We start from the raw sequence: 18,024 nt of genomic DNA, 5'->3' as shown, positions 1-18,024 counted from the left end.
TATGGTTAAGGTTTTGTGGAGGAGTCAGTCAGTGGAAGAGTGCACCTGGGAGTCAGAGCGGGACATGCGTAGCAAGTACCCTTACTTGTTCAATGCATAATCATGTGTTTTATTCTGCCTTGTGTAAAAATTCGAGGACGAATTTTCTGTAAGGGGGGAAGAATGTAACACCCCAAATTTTATTATTTATGAGTATTTTTGATATTTTAATTTTATTTAAATTTTAGGAATTTTTTTTGAGATTTTTCGGATTTTAAAAATCGGGTTCGATTTTCCGAAAATATAAACTTTGATGATTTTTAAAAATTAATTTAAAGACCACGTGGCAAAACTAAAAATATATTTGGAGTCTACGTATTTTTCTGAGTTTTACGGAATTTTTGGACCTCGTTTTCGGTCCCGAGGCAGAGTAAAAATTCAAAATTTTGTATTTCGAATCGAACCGGACCGGATCGGACCGGTCGAATCGAACCGGCTCCCTTTCCTTTTTCTTCTCCGCTGCGTCGTCCCTCTCTTTTCTCTTTCTTTCTCTCTCCTCCTCCTCCCCTGCTTGTGCCGCTCGCTCGATTTCTCGGCCGATCCGGCCACCGATTGGACCGGTCTTGTGTCTAAAATCATCTACTCGTGAGAGCTTTCCATAGACACTAAGAACGCCGAAATCCATCGAGCGGATTGTCCGATTTTTGCTCGGGAAGATTTTAGCCCATTTCGACTTTTGGGCTAGATTTCGAAAACCGTGAATCCACGAGAAAACCGAGGCCACCAAAGACGCTCCACTCGTCGAGAGCTTCGCAACGACATAAATTTCGAATTTTTCCGACACCGTTTTTGGTGGGTCCCACGGAACTTCGCAGTGTTTTTCCGAGCATTAAATGAGCTTAGAAAATTCTGAAAATTTATGTACTAACCCCAGTGTTATGGGCTTCATGTAGGTATCCTCAATTCGCGGAAATTCGACAGCTGATTGGCCGCAAATTTCGCCGCACAAACCCGTTCACGGAAAAGTGCCCGAATTGGGCCGAGGTTTTGGCTAGCCCTCATTGTCGACGTCCCGAGCGTTCTCAAGTCGAATCGCAAAGGTAAACCCGAACCTTGTTTTTACGTAATTTTCTAGTGCTTAAATAGGATTAAAAATTCATAAAATATTCGTGGTAGCTTAGAAAATTACGAATCTTTTGCAATAGCTTAGTAATATTGCTAAGGACCATGGGCAAAGTTTTATAATTTTTAGAGCTTGTTTGGGCGCTTTTGCAAAAATGATCAATAATAAGGACTAAATTGAAATTTTGCGTATTGTGATGGATGACTGATTTGATGGGCCCAGGAGGGGCTGTGTGATATGATTGAACTGTTGATATATGGATTGTGAGTATAGAAGTGTGTTTTGAACCCTTTTGCAGGTTGGGTAGGTCCTAGGTATAGGGGAGACTCTGCCGGATTTTCGGCACGACTTAGGACGTAATTGGTCTTTTCTTTGTTTGTATTGAGTCAGATTGTATTAAATAAATGTAATATGATTGTCAGGTGAGCCGGGACAGCCTTCTTCCTCCGCCCAGCCGCCACAGTAATTTGTCGTCAAGTTTGTGAGTAAAATATTAATTTTAATTATAATTTCGATATTATTATATGTTCAGCATGCCCATGCATCACTTATATGCATATATTTATGTAGTTAAACTCTAGGCACGATTTATGTTGCATTCATAACTGTTGATGTACCATGGATGTTGTTGTGGTAATTTGGAGCAGTGTGCGTGCGTTGGCGTGCGTGTGATGTGGTGTGGACTATGGATAGGACGGGGTAGTCACGGCTTGAGTAATTGGGACCTGCCTTCGAGGGGTAGTCACGGCTTGAGTAATTCGTTGGGACCCTCGATTTGGTTATTAAGTGGAAGTCCGAGCTTGAGTAATTCGCTGGCACCAGGTTGGATTTAAGAGAGCTGTATAGGGGATCAGCTCCCATATGTTATGATTGATACTACAGGGTGTGTGAGTGCTCCAAATTACCTTTTTGATGTTATGATGTGAAAATGTTGTTTATGTTGCATTTCACTCCACAGGGTGCATTAGTTCAGATAGTTATAGAGATTATAGTTAAGATTGATATTTTACTCTCTGAGTCGAACGCTCACTCCTGTTCAAAAATTTTTACAGGCTACAGGAGGATATTTATTCTGGGTTAACCTGCTTTTATACTTCGCAGGTCGTTTATCGATATTTGTGTAATTTTATTTACTCTTAGAATTTCCGCATGTGTTAGCAGTAATTATTTGAAATTGGTCTGTAATATTATATTCATGTTGGACCTGTAAACTTAATATTTTAAGTCTGTTTGATGGATTGGATGAGGGAGCTGAGCTCCCATTTATTATTATGTTGATGAGTATGTGGAGGGTGAGCTGAGCTCCCCAATGGATTGTTTATTGTGTTTACAGGTCGGGTGAGTCGAAAACTCCCCGTTGGAAAGTCCATTTTATGGCCGGACTCTGTCCGTTTGTTTTCTTGATATTGGGCCCAAATGGGCCTTAGAGTTGGGTTAATGAATAGTCAAGGCTTACTACGGGCCTCGGGGGCTTTAGGCTGGCCCAGGTCCTAGTGCCGGTCCGGCCCATAGGTTGGGTCGTGACATGGTTATGGATTTGGGGATAATGAGACTTGTTACGAATCTTGAAAACTTTATATCAATATAGGTCCTAGTGCCAATCCAGCTCACAGAGTTGGGTTATGACATTAATACATTTATTTTTCATTTTTATCTATTAGATTTAAATTATGGAGCCACATAGATTAGGAAACAATTAAATTCCTCTAATTACTTGTATTGTTGCATTATTTATCATGATAATTAGTATAATCATATAATAAGTAAATAGTTTAAAAAGTTTAATTACTCCTTAATCAATATCTTAAATGCACTCATTAGAAAAATTATTTTCTGCGTTTACAAATTTTGCATTTCCAACCCAAATAATTTATCTTTAATTGAATTAAATAAATGCATTTAATATATCATAAAAATTATCTCATAATACTATTTTATTATAATAACTAATCAAATAATATATATATATATATATATATATATATATATATATATATTATGAGCCAAGAGATTTTATAAATGCACTATTGAAAAATTTTCCAATGTATAATTATAATAATAATAACAATTTGAGATATTTCAAGTCCCACTTTCTTAAATAAATTCATTTTCTTTGTAACATTTTTAAGCATAGTTTTTTCCTCGTTATGAATTATTTTTAACCCTTAAACTTTGCGTATAATCAAGAAAAAATTATTAAATATACTTTGAATATTAAAAAATAATACTTTTTTAAACATAATTATTCAACTTTTTCCTTATGTAAAAAGTAGAATTTATATTTTTTTCATTAACCCTTTATTTAGATCTTTAATTTAGCGGAGAGAACGAAGAGAAATTATAGAGAGAACTAAAGAGGAAAACTCTATATTATTTGGATGTAAGAAAAATATAACTCTCCTTTAAAAAAATAGAGAGAAATAAATATTATACCATCATTTTTTTTATATTTATATTACAAAAGGATATTTAAATATTTCAATAATTATTATTTTTTTTTTTATTAATTTTAAAAACAATATTTTAGATTAAAATTTCTCCTCCTCCCTCTCCGATTCTCTCTTTTGTTTGATGTCCAATCAATAAAATTTAAAGAATTAAATTTCTTATCTTCTTCTCTCCATTCCTCTGAGTAAGAGAATATTTGTTCCTAGAATACATGATAATCCCTCATCAGCAAGACCCAATTCAATGGTCAAATACCAAATTCCAATTTAATCAATCAATCAAATCAAACCTTAGAAACTTTTCCCTTTCACAATAATGGATCCCCATAATGTGGGACCTAATAACTTATAAGATTGACGAAGAGTACACCAAAAGTACCTATGCTTAAGGGACAAGTAAAGTAATAATTAGAGCATTAAAATGCCAACATATAAAGAAACATGGATTGAATCAATAAAGGGAAAAGGGTATTGATGCCTAATACAAAATAATTAAATTACGACAACATAATAAGTAAAAGGAAAGTGAGACCAAATAAGTCATTCACCATCCCAAGAACAACAACGGTAAAGTGAGAAACAAAAAGCAAGTGATGAAGGAAACATCTGTACAACAAGAAAGCTCTCTTCCCCCTTGTCCAACAATTCTTGCCTCTTTTTTTTTTTTTTTTATCATCAAAAACATCTCTTCATCAATCCATACTGATGAAGGAAACTCCAACAAGAGAGATGGTGATCACTACACAGTCTAAATAGGCTAATCTTGTATCCATTTCCTCCCTTGCATACAGGGAAGTCAAGATGAAACTTTAGCTGTATTTTAAGACTTTGAAATAGGAGATGAGAAAGCAACTCTTCCTCTGGATCAATTTTGTCAGTCCTATCCACGATTCATTTCAGAGAAATTGCTCTCTGAATCTCCCACCTTGTTTTCCATGTCAGTTGATTCCTTCATGGACTCAATTTCAATGCTTGCCGTACGACTCTTTCTGTTCCTTCGGTCCTGATACAAGGATTGTACAAATCTATTTATGTGCTTCTCAATAACCATGTATTGCAGTCAACATAGCAGCTAGAATACACTTTTCAAATCCTTCATGGCCATAATTGATTCAATAATTAGAAAATGATTGATAAACCATATCATTAACAGACTAGGGAAGACTAATGCAAATGAAGGAAAAAGTATACAAGTCACCCTGAAGCTCATTAAAATTTTGGATTTCACATCATAAGCCACCACAAAATATAGTAACTGCAGCTTGCATATGGTGGTGTCCATCAGGATTTGAAGACAACTAGCATTGGATAAGAATGTGCACAATAATCATGAGTTTTCCTCCAACAGTAAAACAAAGTGATCTTACCCTTGATGCAAAAAGTTCTTAGTCATCACGCATACTTGAACATCAATACATCATACACCATCAGAAGTAATAGCAGTAATGCTAACATTATATATGGGTTAATAGTTTGAAAAATCCTAAATTTAGCATTTTCTTCAGTTATATGTTGTGCTTTTAATTTTATTAGTTCATAAGTTAATGATTTTATTTAAATTGTATCCAATGAGTTTGGGTTTGTCCATGCTAACATGACATTGAGATGGAAGACAAACATGGATGCAAGTCACTTATTTGGAAGAAGTAAGCCCCTAATAAGAAGCCCTAATAGCCACCAAACAGTGGCATTTTGTGAAATTTTGTCCACTCACAGAGTCGCTTAAAATGTTTTTTGAGATTCACATTATAAAAAACGAACATCTTTGGTGGCTCTTAAGAGTTAAGAGGGACTTGTATATTTGTCTACATTGAAAGTCCACCTCAATGCCCTTACATGGGCACACACCTCAAACCAATTAGATACAATTGAAAACAAATTGAGCAACTTCTGTACCAAATTAATAAAATTAGAAGTATAGGATGCAATAGAAAAGCCGAGCAAAACTCAGAATTTTTTAAACCAGTGGGTCTATCATTTCAAAATTTTATGAAACCAAACACAGACATTATTCTACAGATTTTGTTGAGTGATGAAATTGTGCCGCCATAAGTTGCCAACCAGGCAATTTATGTTCAATAAGAAACTCAGAAGACATTCCAGCAGAAAAGGATATACATTTCACAAGTAGTTGCCCAAGAGATCAATTGTAGTTGCCCAAGAGATCAATTGTAGTTGGACATGAAATACTATCAGAATTTGATAATACATCATAATATTAAGGACTCTCTACCGTTTCTGGAAACAAAAAGGAATTTGATGAATTTGCAATTAACATGTTGAAATGCAAAAGCCATAAGCAGAAAACAACTTCATACCTCACGAAAAGGGTACTCATCTGCTTCAAGCATTTGCACAACCTGACTCATTTTGGGTCTCTTTTCTGCATCAGGATCAACACACCTAACTGCAGCTAAAAGAGCATGTTTTAAAGCTCGTGTTGTTGGTTTAACTTCAAGATTTGGGTCCAGAACTTCCTCAGCTCTTCTTGTCCCCACCATCATCTTTAGCCACTCAACAAGATTGACCTGCCATGTGCATTTAAGATGCTCAGAGAGAACTTTTGCAGGAAACAGTTTATTTACTTTTTATTAGTACACACAAAGAAATTCCCAAGTAAATGTAAAATTGGTGTCAACAGTCACTAGATTAAAGAATCTGCTACCTCATTAACAGGCCGGCTATAGTCCACAGGGTCCCTTCCAGTGACTGCTTCTAGCAGCAGTACACCAAAGCTGTAAATGTCACTCTTCTCATTTAACAAGCCAGTATTAGCATATTCTGGCGCAACATAACTGATTTCCACACACACACACACACACACACCAAAAAAAATCATCACAAGTTATTTTCTATATTATTAATTGAGAATTAAAGAGAAAAAAAATCTACACATACCCAAATGTACCCATAACTCTAGTTGTGATGTGGCTTTCTCCTGAACCTAGGAGCTTGGCCAATCCAAAATCAGAAACCTTAGCATTAAACTCATCATCGATCAAGATATTACTTGACTTTATGTCTCGGTGAACAACCTTTGGTTCAATTGCTTCATGCAAATAGGCAAGCCTGCAAAAGGATTTAGTATTTCATAATTGTACAGACTACAGAATCAGAAAGTGGAGCAGGGGCAGAGGGGAGGGGGGGGGGTGTGGTGTGTGGGTTTGTTGTGAAAGGGGGGCCACATTTCAATTCTCCTATCAATTATAATTTTGAATATACTCATAGAACACAAATAAAATCCCATGATTTCAAAAAATCATGTGTTGAATCTCCAATCTTACATGTGTTTAAAACTTGTGCAGAAAAGAGTTAAAATTGGTTAAAACATTTAAAACGGCGCAAATAAATATATATATATATATATATATATACACACACACACACACACTAGCCATTTATGAAATAGGGGTTCAAATAAAATATCTAAAATAGTTGAGCATAGATATGAACTCACGCCTTAGCAGTGCCAAGAAGAATCTTCATGCGAGCCTCCCATGTCAGGGTACCAAGATGGCACATTGCTCCATGTAGCCATTGTTCTAAATTGCCATTGTTAACATATTCATACACCAGCATCCTATACAACAAATAGCAAGATTTTGTAGACAAAATTTTAAAACGCCAATCCAAGGCTACAGATGAAATATTAGGGGAGCTATGGTATAATCAATAACAGTGATATCATAAAAGTGAGAATAGTAGAAAGTAACAATTTAACTGATGGAAAATAAATGAACCATACCTGTGCACTCCTTCAATACAGTAGCCAAGAAGCCGTACTAGGTTCTTATGACGAACATGACCAATGGCCTCCACTTCAACCCTAAATTCTTTCTCTGCTTGTCCTCTAAATTCCAATGCATAGCAAATTATTAAAAGGTTACATTATAACACCACAAAAATAAGAGATAGTGCCTCTAAAGCATTCTTACAGATTGTTAAGAAGCTTCTTCACAGCTACCTCAGTTCCATTGATTAGCCTACCCCTATAAACAATCCCATAACCACCCTCACCAATCACATTCTCTGCTGCAAAACGGTCTGTTGCAAACTCAAGATCCCTGAGAGTGAACCAGTGGCCCCATCCAAGATGTGAAATTTCTGGCAGGCCAACTAAAGGGGAGGCTGTCACAAGTCCTGCATATGACAATGAAGACTGCTTCTTCACAGTCCCAGAGCTTCCTTCTTCCCCTGAGTGCGAACTAAATCCTCTTTCATGATGATAAATTGAACTAGTTTGGCTGATGTTATCAGCATCACTCGATTTGCTCATTCCCAAAACTGGTGTCTTTTCTGAGTTCTTATCTGTTGATTTATCATGGACGGTGAGGTATAAACTTCCGGGGTGATCATTGAAACTCTGAGCCCCAACCCTGTCAACATTGATATCCTTCGACACATTTGGTATTTGACAAAGTGAGAACTTGTCCACTGATCTTCTAGTTCTCCGCCGAAACGTAACCCATACAGACAGGATACAGAGAATCAAAATTATAAAAGCTCCAACAGATACTCCAATTAACACCCACAATTTTAAACCCAAAATTGATGTCTTCTTTGATAATTCTGCATTCAGACTCTCAGACGACATCTGTGATCCTCCACAGTCAAAATTGTATTTGGTGGTCACGCTTAATATGCCAATAAATCAACACATGCCCACCTGGGTACCAGAAAAATGTCTTGTAACATGAAAGGCAACAAAATTACTAAAACACATCTGAATTTTTTAGGCTCCTATATGAACCTGAATGTTTTAATCATACTCCTGTAGCTACGAATAACAAATGCACCCCTACTAAAAATCTATCCTAACAATTCAATTCAAATACGAAGGGAACAAAAGGCAATGAAATTCATTCCTTTCAACTTCAACAAATTAGATTCTTGGCTCACATCTACTTCTATTTTTCGAAGTTACCAGACAGGAGAACTAATAAAATATGAGCTAGGAGAGAACCCAATACGACATTACGACCGACAGTTCCATGAATAATAAACTGCATCCAAAAAGGATGAGAAACGCACTACCCATTAAGAATTGAACTAAATCACATTTCCTCTATAGCTCAACAAATAAATTCAATGTTCAATGAGCAAAACAAACTCATAAATTACAATTCACAAATCCTTGACATGTAAACTATGAGAAGAGGAATAAGTTCTCAAAGAGCATCACTTGCGATCCAAGTAAGAGACAGATAAAGAGAAATGGGAACACTTCACAAACAAAGTGAACCAATTAAAAAAAACAGAAAGGGTTAAAAAACAAAACTAGAAACAAAAAGGAAAGAAATTTACCTTTGCAGCGATCCAAGGGTATAAGCTAGCCCCCTTGATCTTCTTCCTCGAGCATCAACAAAAGCAAAGAAAGGGCTTCCCTTTTTGGATGCAAGTGAAATTCAATAAGCATAGATGGCCCAATGTAGACGTCAGTCTTCAAATAATACAAACCCACCAAACCAGAGGCCTAAAAAGGCACAGTTGCATAGATGAGTAGTTTAGAAGCACAAGTGGTGGCAAAAAAAAACTCGGTGAATGATAAAAAGAAACGGCAAAGGAAGCCAGAGAAAAATCTAATGTTCAAAAGCAAATGTGTACAGAGAAAGAAAGAGAGACTTTAATATAAAATGGATGATTTTTGGGGAAAAAGGCAGAGATGGGTGAAATGGTTAGTGGGTCTTGTATGTATGTGGAGAATAGATAGGGGCCCCTCAGAAAGCTTGAATGGAAGCTTGGTTTGCAATGGAGGAAACTGCTGAAAGGGGGGAGAGAGAGAGAGATAGAAAGAGAGAGAAACAGTAAAGGAAAAGCAAACACGAAGTGAACACACATGTCATTTGCAACTAGGTAAAGAATATATATATATATATATATATATATATATATATATATATATATTGAAAACCCAAGTCCCAACGGGCAACAGAACAAAAGCAGGGCAGGGAAGAAAGAGAGAGAAAAAGGACGTCAACCCAACAGCAACAGGAGGGAAGCCAAGCGAACTCCAAATCCAAATCCAAATCCAAATCTTGCTTGCTTATAAGCTCTACTCACCAAACTTTCCCTTTTTCTTCCTTAAAAGAAATTCTTTCCTGACATCACATTTAAGTTGGTAAATCTTCTTTTTTTTTTTTTTATCAATCTAAGAAACTCATATTATTTAATTATATTTGTGCATTGAAGTTTATTGAACTACAATTCTTTTAGAACAAAGTGAAATACACACTGCCTTCCACAAAAAAAGTTCCAAGAGTTTCTACTTTGATATGATATCATAAGTCTTTCATTTTATTAAATTGGAAAAACTGTGAATTTAATAACACACAATAACAGAATAAAAATTTAATAGATAAAATTTGAAAGAATTAAGAGTTTGAAGCCTTAAATCTATTTATCATTTAATAAAGTTAGAATTTCCAATCCAATACATACTCTCTCCTATTAATCAAAACGTTAATTTTTTTAAAATTAAATATTTTTATTCTTTAATATTGTAAAATTATAATTTTATAAAAATTAACATAATATGTATTTATTATGCTTTCATTTGTGTTGCTCTCGCTTGCAAAATGGTCGGAGGCAGGTTTTCTCAAGGAATGCTTCGTATTCATTTTTTATTGTGTATATTAATATGTAAAAAAAATAAATATATATATAATATTAATTTTATAAAATTAAATTTTAATTTTATAAAAGTTTAAATTAATTAAATAAATTTTAAAATTATTTTTTTAAATCATATATATATAAAACTTTCCAACTTCAAATACAATCTATGTGAAGGACATTTTTACATACGAGAAATTATTAAATATACCTGATGTATCATTTCTTATAATTATGTGATATCACTCTTCATATCATAAGAAAGATTTGTTTTTTTTATAAGAGATAATACTATTTTTTAATACTCATGATGTATCTAATAAATAGCCCATAAATAGATGTGTTTATTGAATTTTTATGATTACTTGATTTCATTCAAAGAAAAATTATTTTATTACGAAAAATAAGATAATTTCACATAAATTTATTACTCATCTTATTAGATTTTCATAAAATAATTCTTTTTTTTTTTAATTAGTTGATTATTAAAATTTTATTAACTTAATAAAAAAAAGTTTCCTCACATAAAAAAACATATATAATATTTTTTTAAAAAAATCAAGATGAATTATGTATGGTAAATTTTGTTAAAAAATTATAGGAACAAGTTTAAGTTTATTAAATATTATTTATTAGATTTTTAAAAAATATTATATGCATTTTTTTACATAAAGAATTTTTTTTTCGTTTATTTAATAAAATTTTTATAATTAATTATTTTATAAAAAAATAATTATTTTATAAAAATCCCATAAGATAAATTATAAATTTATATAAAATTATTTTATTTTTTATAATAAAATGATTATATTTTATGTGAAATCAAATAACCATAGAAATCATCTCAACTTAAATGTACTCTACAGGATGGGTAATTGGATGATATTTGTAAACAGATTTTGAATTTAATATAAGCTGAATCCAATGTAAATGGGCCTACATTCAAAATGAGCCTAATAAAAAGTCCAAATAATTTAACTGAATTTAACTGAAATGATTATTTTAGACTTTATTTGATTAATTTTTCTTCTTTATTAGGTCTATTTTTTTTCAAATTCTTAATTATTCAATACAACCAATCGTTGTGAGAACTTCAGTATTTTTTTTTTTTTATTGATTGAAATTATTGACAGAGATATTTTGTACATAGTGAATACAAGAAAGTGTGTATATATCGAGTTAATAAGTTATTAAAAATGAGTTATACATTTAATTAACAGGTGTCGGGTACAAGGATAAGGTGCACTATATTACTAAGAGGAGTCTTCACATTCAATCATTGAAAAATATATTGTTAACCGTAAATTCCGAAAAAATTAGTCTTTTATGGATCGCAAAATAAAGATAAAGAAATATATTAATAAAAATAATAAATAAATTTTACATTTATACGAGTGAAAAGCACAAATTCTCAGTATATTGTATAATTTGTCATACTGCATTGTTCTTTTTTTTTTATATAAAAAATAAAACCATATATTATTTTACTCTAGTTGTCTATCAACCCTTTATTTATCTTCTAAAATTCAAGAACAATTCTTGTTTAACCAATTTTAAATTTGACTTTAATTAATTTGTTAAAAGCTTGTTTAATTTCAATCACTTTATGCTCTTCTATTTTTTTTCTTGTTATTATATTTTAGCATATGTTTTAGTTTAATTGTAATAAATTTATAATTCTTATATATATATATATATATATATATATATATATATATATATATATATATATATATATATATATATATTTCTGAATTAAAAATATAATTATAGACCACACTTAACATAAATTAATATATGTCAATATGATTAGTAAAAAAAAAAAATCTCAAGATCTAATACAAACGTATGTGTCCACATTGATATGAATGTCATTTATTGAAGGAGGAGGAAAAAGAAAACAAAAGTAATGTAACATCCCTAATTTTTAAATAATTATTATATATATATTATTCTAACTCTGGTATTGTGGACTTCGTGTATGCACTTTCATTTCGTGGAAATTCGATCGTCACTTGGATCTGCAATTTCAGGCCAAGCAGATAAGCTGCTGAAACCATTTCAGTACTGGGTCAAGATTATAGGCTACCCCATCGTTTTCAGACATTCTGGACACGTTCCAGTTGTCAGACTTGGCATAGGTAAACTCGAACTCTACATTACTCAATTTTTGCCTTGTACTGGGTTAGAATAAAATTTATAAAATATTTGTGGATGATAAGACAATTACGATTCCTATTGCAATAGCCTTATAATATTGTTAAGGACCGTAGGGCAGGTTTATAGAATATTTAAATTTAGTTTGGATAGTTTTTGAAAAATATTAGTTTTAAAGTCTTATAATTAAGTTGTCTAATATTGTGATTATTGCTTGATTTTGAGGGCTCAGGAGGGGCCATACAATGATGATGAGATATGGGTTGAGTTTAGAAGTGTTATTTGAACCATTTTGCAGGTTGGGTAGCTCATAGATATAGGGGAGACTCTGCCGGATTTTCAGCACAACTTAGGGTGTCTTTGGTCTTTTTAAAACTTGTATTGAGTCAAATATATTAAATAATTGCAATGAAATTGTTAGGTGAGCTAGGACAGTCTTCCTCCTCCTCCCAGCCGCCGTAGTGACCTCGGTTCAAGTTTGTGAGTAAAATGTTAATTTTAATTGTAATTTCGATATTATTATATGTTCAAGCATGCCCATACATCACTTATAAATATATATCTATGTAGTTAAACGCTAGGCACGTTTTATATTGCATTTATAATTGTTGAAGTGCCATGGATATTGTTTGTGGTAATTTGGAGCTTTGTATGTGTGTGCGTGGCGTGCGTGTGGTATGGTATTGGATATGGAGTAGACGGGTAGACATGGCTTGAGAGACACTCGCTAGGACCCGGTCCTTCATGGTAAACACGGCTTGAGAGACACTCGTTGGGACCCTGCATTTGGTTTATTAAGCGAAAGTCCGACTTGAGAGACACTCGCTGACAGAGGTTAGATTAAGAGGGCTGTATAGGGGATCAGCTCCCATATATGTATTGCTTGACAGTGTTGGATGTGTGAGTGCTCCAAATTGCCTTTTTGCTGTTATGATATGAAAATTATAACGATGTTGCATTTCACTTCACAGGGTGCATTAGCTTTAGATAGTTATAGAGATTATGATTAAAATTGATATTTTACTCTCTGAGTTAAACGCTCACTCCTGTTCATCTATTTTTTTAGGCTACAGGAGGATTATTTATTGTGGCTAACCTGCTCTTCTTCTTCGCAGGTCTATTAATAGCATTTAATGTATTTTGTACAATTGAGTTAAATTTTAGACTCCGCAAGTGTTAGAAGCACTTATTTTTATTTTGGGCCTGTATTATAAAAGTTATGTTGGACCTGTAAAATTATTAACTGTATGCATGATGGGATTGGATGAGGGAGCTGAGCTCCTATTTGAGTTATGACATTTTGATTATGTAGAGGGTGAGCTGAGCTCCCCAATTTATTATATATTGTGTTTACAGGTCCGGCGAGTCAAAAACTCCCCGTTGAATGGTCCATTTTATGGTCGGACTCTGTTCAGTTGAATTCTTGAAATTGGGCCCAAATGGGCCTTAGAGTTGGGTTCAGGAATAGTTAGGCTTACTACGGGCCTCGGGGCTTTAAGCTGGCCCAGGTCCTAGTGCCAGGTTGGCCCATAGTTTGGGTCGTGACAAAAGTGGTATCAGAGCTTAAGCTTTAGATTCATGGGAAAGTGTGCACCTAGAGTTGTCACATGCGGAGTATAGGATTCTGTTTCGTCTTTTTTCTGTAATTCTTTGTTTCTAGATTTTGCGTTATTCCTCGGTTAATATAAGAGTGCTTCAGTTTAGCACCTCAGTATTGTGAAGTACATAGAAGTGTGAAATAGAGTTAGCAGACATGTTGAGGTCTGCCGTGGAAATATATTCTCCAAGAAACACTATATTTCTATCAGTATGGGTCTAAGTGTTATGCCTATCTGGTGCTAGACATGAGTACATAAAGGTGAGTTTTGATAGTATAATTGCACTAGATAAGGGTGAGGATACCACTGCTGGCAGTCATCAGTGGATGACCCAGTCAGAGTAAGTTTATGCTAATAGTAGATTCAAGAGAGATAAGAGATTAGGAGACCTAGTCTGTTAGGACGTATCGTAGTAACTATACAATATTCTTGATGTCTGCTCTGTAAGCTGCAGATTATAGTACTGATATGAGATTATTGTGTAGAGCTGCGTGCATCCCCATGGTGCTCCATAATGAGGGTGTTTGCAGATGGCCTCTATTTTGGTACAATTATGCCAGAATAGAGTTCTATATCTGCAGAGGAGTTGGGAACTCCTGGTTAGGGATCTAGAGTTAGAATATCGAAAGGTCACAGTTGGGTGATAACTAGAGTCGGTAACTCTGTTTCCCTAGCATGAGCTCGAGTTACATCAAGAGTTGCCATCAGACCAGAGGTTGCGGATTAGTTGCAAAGTAAAGGTGACATCTATAGAGTGAGACCATCTGGTCTTCGGTATAGAATTTTGGATGGTTTACAGTATGATAGACGTTTTGCTTAAAGCTTAGTGAGAATAGTATATCTTGTGTGTATCAGCAAGGTGTAAAGTACAACCCTACTACTTAGGGAAGGTCGAAACTATGAATTGATGATTTATAGAGCTATGATATGATAAGAGAGTCATTAATTTGACATGGTTTTGGCAAGGTGGTAAATATAGTACCTTTATTGCAGTAAGTTAGGGTATAGTCCTATCTTTTTAGAAGGGATCGAAGGTTATTACTGATAATGATGACTTATGGAGTAGTGTCCCAGATGGGATTGTAGCATGAGATAGAGAGTTGTTAGCTCAGGTGTTCTGGAGAGGGTACAAGTTCCATGTAGGAATTATAAGATGTAAGATCAAGATGTATGTAAGCCTTTAAATTGAATGACGGATTTGGATACCTAGTATTTTAAGTTTCAGCTAATTAAATGGATATGAAAAATTAGAGTTGCTACAGATCCCCTTTCTAAGGTAGTAGGGGGTAGTATGTAGGCCAAAAGGGTAAGAATAGAGATTACGCAGGAGAAGTATGACTGCTATTCCCTAAGTTCATCCTTAGCTTCTTAATGCTTAAGAATAAAGTATACTCCAAATAAAGTAAAAGAAAAAGGACAAAAGTTAGCATCGATAAATCATAGAATATGTATATATATATATATATATATATATATATATGGAGTGCGGTTCAAATGCAGTAGGAGAGATAGCCTGAATGCCAGTAGAAGTCTAGCTAGGGTAGTTAGAGGATCAATTCTGACTAACATTGAGGTATAGATGACGTGGTAGGGATAGTGGAAAGGTATAAGTTTCTGATATGATAATCAGGTTCAAAAAGAAAATAGAGCTAAAGGATGGGAGAGTGAAAGTTCGGATTTGGGTAAGATAAAAAGAGTTGGCTAAAGAATAAACTGGAAAAACAGATTAGGATAAGATTAGGAAGAATAGAGCCAAAATATCGAGGAGGTGAATGTGGTTCTAGGAAGGTAAACGAGATAAACAAAAAAAAAAAGGATAGAAAGAGTAGAAAAGGATGGCATTAGGAAGAACATTGTTAAGTTATGGAACCCAGAAGTACAAGACTTAGAGGATGTCATAATTGATGTAGTGTTAGGAGCCTGGGCCTAGAGCTTAGAGTTACAGGATCTAGATTAGACCTTATCTGTTTTCTACTCCCAAGGTAGGATAATGGGGCAATGACATAAGAAACCTTTTGGTTGTTGACAGTATAATAGAAATTAGGTGAGGTGTGCAACCAAAGTAGGTAGTAACTGTTGAGCGTGCTGTGGTAACTTGAATTGTATTGTCAGATAAAGAAGCAAGATCAGTAGAAGTAAGTTAGATAAAAGTCAACATAAGGGATATAAATATACAAGATGAGGGATAATGTCACAGAGGCTTGATATTAAAATTTAGAGTGGTGAGACCTAGAGTTAAAAATTGGAGTTAGACATATATTTTCAGTGTGATCGATAGAATAATTATGTAAAAAAAAAGAGTAATAATAAATAAATAAATAAATAATAGTATGATAATATGTAGCAGAACGCTATTAAGAGTCGGAATAGGACAAGATAGGTATAGGTGTAATTATAAGATATTGAGAAGTACATGAATTAGAAGAGTGATTATTGGTAAGATTAGAGTAGATCTGAAAGAATCTGTGAGTGCTTTTATCTTCTATAATATAACTAAGTATAAGGAGCATTGGACAAATAATTATAAGTATGGAAGATAAATGGAGAGTAAAAAGGAAATAGTAAATTCTAAGATGATATGTCAGGCAGGACAACAGTATAACAAATGGTAGATACAATTGATATCTTGCAATAACGCACAATAATTACAAAGAAATAATAAAACTAAAAAGGGAGACTAAGGAAGTATAAGCTAAATCTTGTTTATCAAACAATGGTATACCATAAATGGTGGGAGAACATTTCTCCTTCTTTCCAAATTAGCTCGTGTTTCGATTCTAAGAGATTATGTTAAGAAGAGAGGTCGTGTCAAAATGACCCAATTAATTGAAAATTTGATGGGCGTTAGTACATATCCAATCTTTTGAGGTGAAAATGACGATAATGGTGTACCTAATGTTAAGTATGAAAGAATGATCAGAGAGGTGACAGGAGTTAAATTGAGCTAGTTACTAGGGCTTACAACCCTTTTGAACTATAAGCTGGAGGAAGTGCTATCTGCTAATGAGTTACAGGAATGAAATTGTTGCTAATGGGAAAAGTTGAGGCTGAAGTTTGGAAAGCTATAGGTAGTATATGTGATTATATTAAGGAGAATGAACATGTGAAGTATCTTGTTCAGAATTAAGGCATGGCACATATTTTCCACAGCCGTGTTAGTTCAGATGGAACTTATAATTTCTGGGGCTCCTATTCATCCAGGATGAGCAATTTCCTACTAAGGCTGGTAGAAAATGATAATGTTCTAATAGGTAAGTTGGGAAAGGGGATACAAAAAGAATTTTCTATGGTTAATTACAAGTATTACGTAATGTGAAGAATGTGCTCGTAGGAGTCAATCGTAAAGTTAGAATTCTCGAAGTAATGGAACTAGTAATCAAGATAAGACTAAGAAATAAAAAAAAAAAAAAAAGCTAAAGTTGATGATGGGATGGACATCCTTGAAGGAAAAGGTGTAAGGGTGAGATAGGACTAAGATTAAGGAATAAGTACAGCATGTTGAAAAGATATCAACGATAGCAGAAATAAGAAAAAAAAGTGGATAAGATCCAAAGGACAGGAAGAAAGCTCGGTAGAGCTAGTTATAATGATGAGGATAAGAAGGAATAGGTATGCTAGGAACACACTAAGAGATGTTTGAAATAAGTTATTATGAGATGATAGATTAAAGGAGTAGTAGAGCCTAGATTTGAGTGTCAATGTGTCAGAAGTAGGCCACATACTAAGAAACTTTAGGAAGAAGTCTAGATATTTTCATTCTAGAGAAGGAGTGGGAAACGATAAAGTTGCATTAACTTGATTGTCAATGAATACAAATACATTTGTCCTATAAGAGAAGAAACCCAATTTACTTTCCAATATTGATAAGTGGTGTAGGGTACGCTTGACACTTGGATGAAGCTCTACATAACTAGTTACATAAGATGGACAAGAGCTAGTTTAAGGACCTTAGTAATGACACAAAAGAGATTGAAAATTTGAAGTATCATGGCAGTGAGAAGATTTATAGGTATTGACCATTGAGGTCATAGGACAAGTAAAGGTTTCGAACGAGATGTATATGATAGGTGCTACAGGAAAGCATTTCATAGGATACTATAGGGTAAGG

General features: G+C 33.9%; 1 protein-coding gene across 2 annotated transcripts; it reads right to left on the bottom strand.

The window, feature by feature from the left end:
* Positions 1-3,965: 3,965 nt before the first annotated feature.
* On the bottom strand, positions 3,966-9,401 carry LOC110646059 (probable receptor-like protein kinase At2g42960). 2 transcript variants are annotated; one of them, XM_021799376.2, is made up of 8 exons: positions 8,854-9,401; positions 7,485-8,234; positions 7,295-7,399; positions 7,007-7,129; positions 6,448-6,618; positions 6,215-6,344; positions 5,868-6,077; positions 3,966-4,552 (listed from the first exon to the last, which is right to left on the bottom strand). In XM_021799376.2, exons 2-8 carry the CDS (start codon positions 8,141-8,143, stop codon positions 4,430-4,432), a joined length of 1,521 nt encoding a protein of 506 aa, XP_021655068.1. In that variant the 5' UTR covers positions 8,144-8,234; positions 8,854-9,401; the 3' UTR covers positions 3,966-4,429. The 2 variants fall into 2 exon arrangements, with proteins under 2 accessions (XP_021655068.1, XP_021655069.1); XM_021799377.2 differs by having other exon boundaries at positions 7,485-8,215.
* Between the last annotated feature and the right edge of the window lie 8,623 nt (positions 9,402-18,024).

The sequence above is a fragment of the Hevea brasiliensis genome, chromosome 16 (genome assembly GCF_030052815.1).
Source record: "Hevea brasiliensis isolate MT/VB/25A 57/8 chromosome 16, ASM3005281v1, whole genome shotgun sequence".
Lineage (NCBI taxonomy): Eukaryota > Viridiplantae > Streptophyta > Magnoliopsida > Malpighiales > Euphorbiaceae > Hevea > Hevea brasiliensis.
The sequence above is the reverse complement of the archived record's forward strand: the minus strand, read 5'-3'. Positions and strand labels throughout refer to the sequence as shown.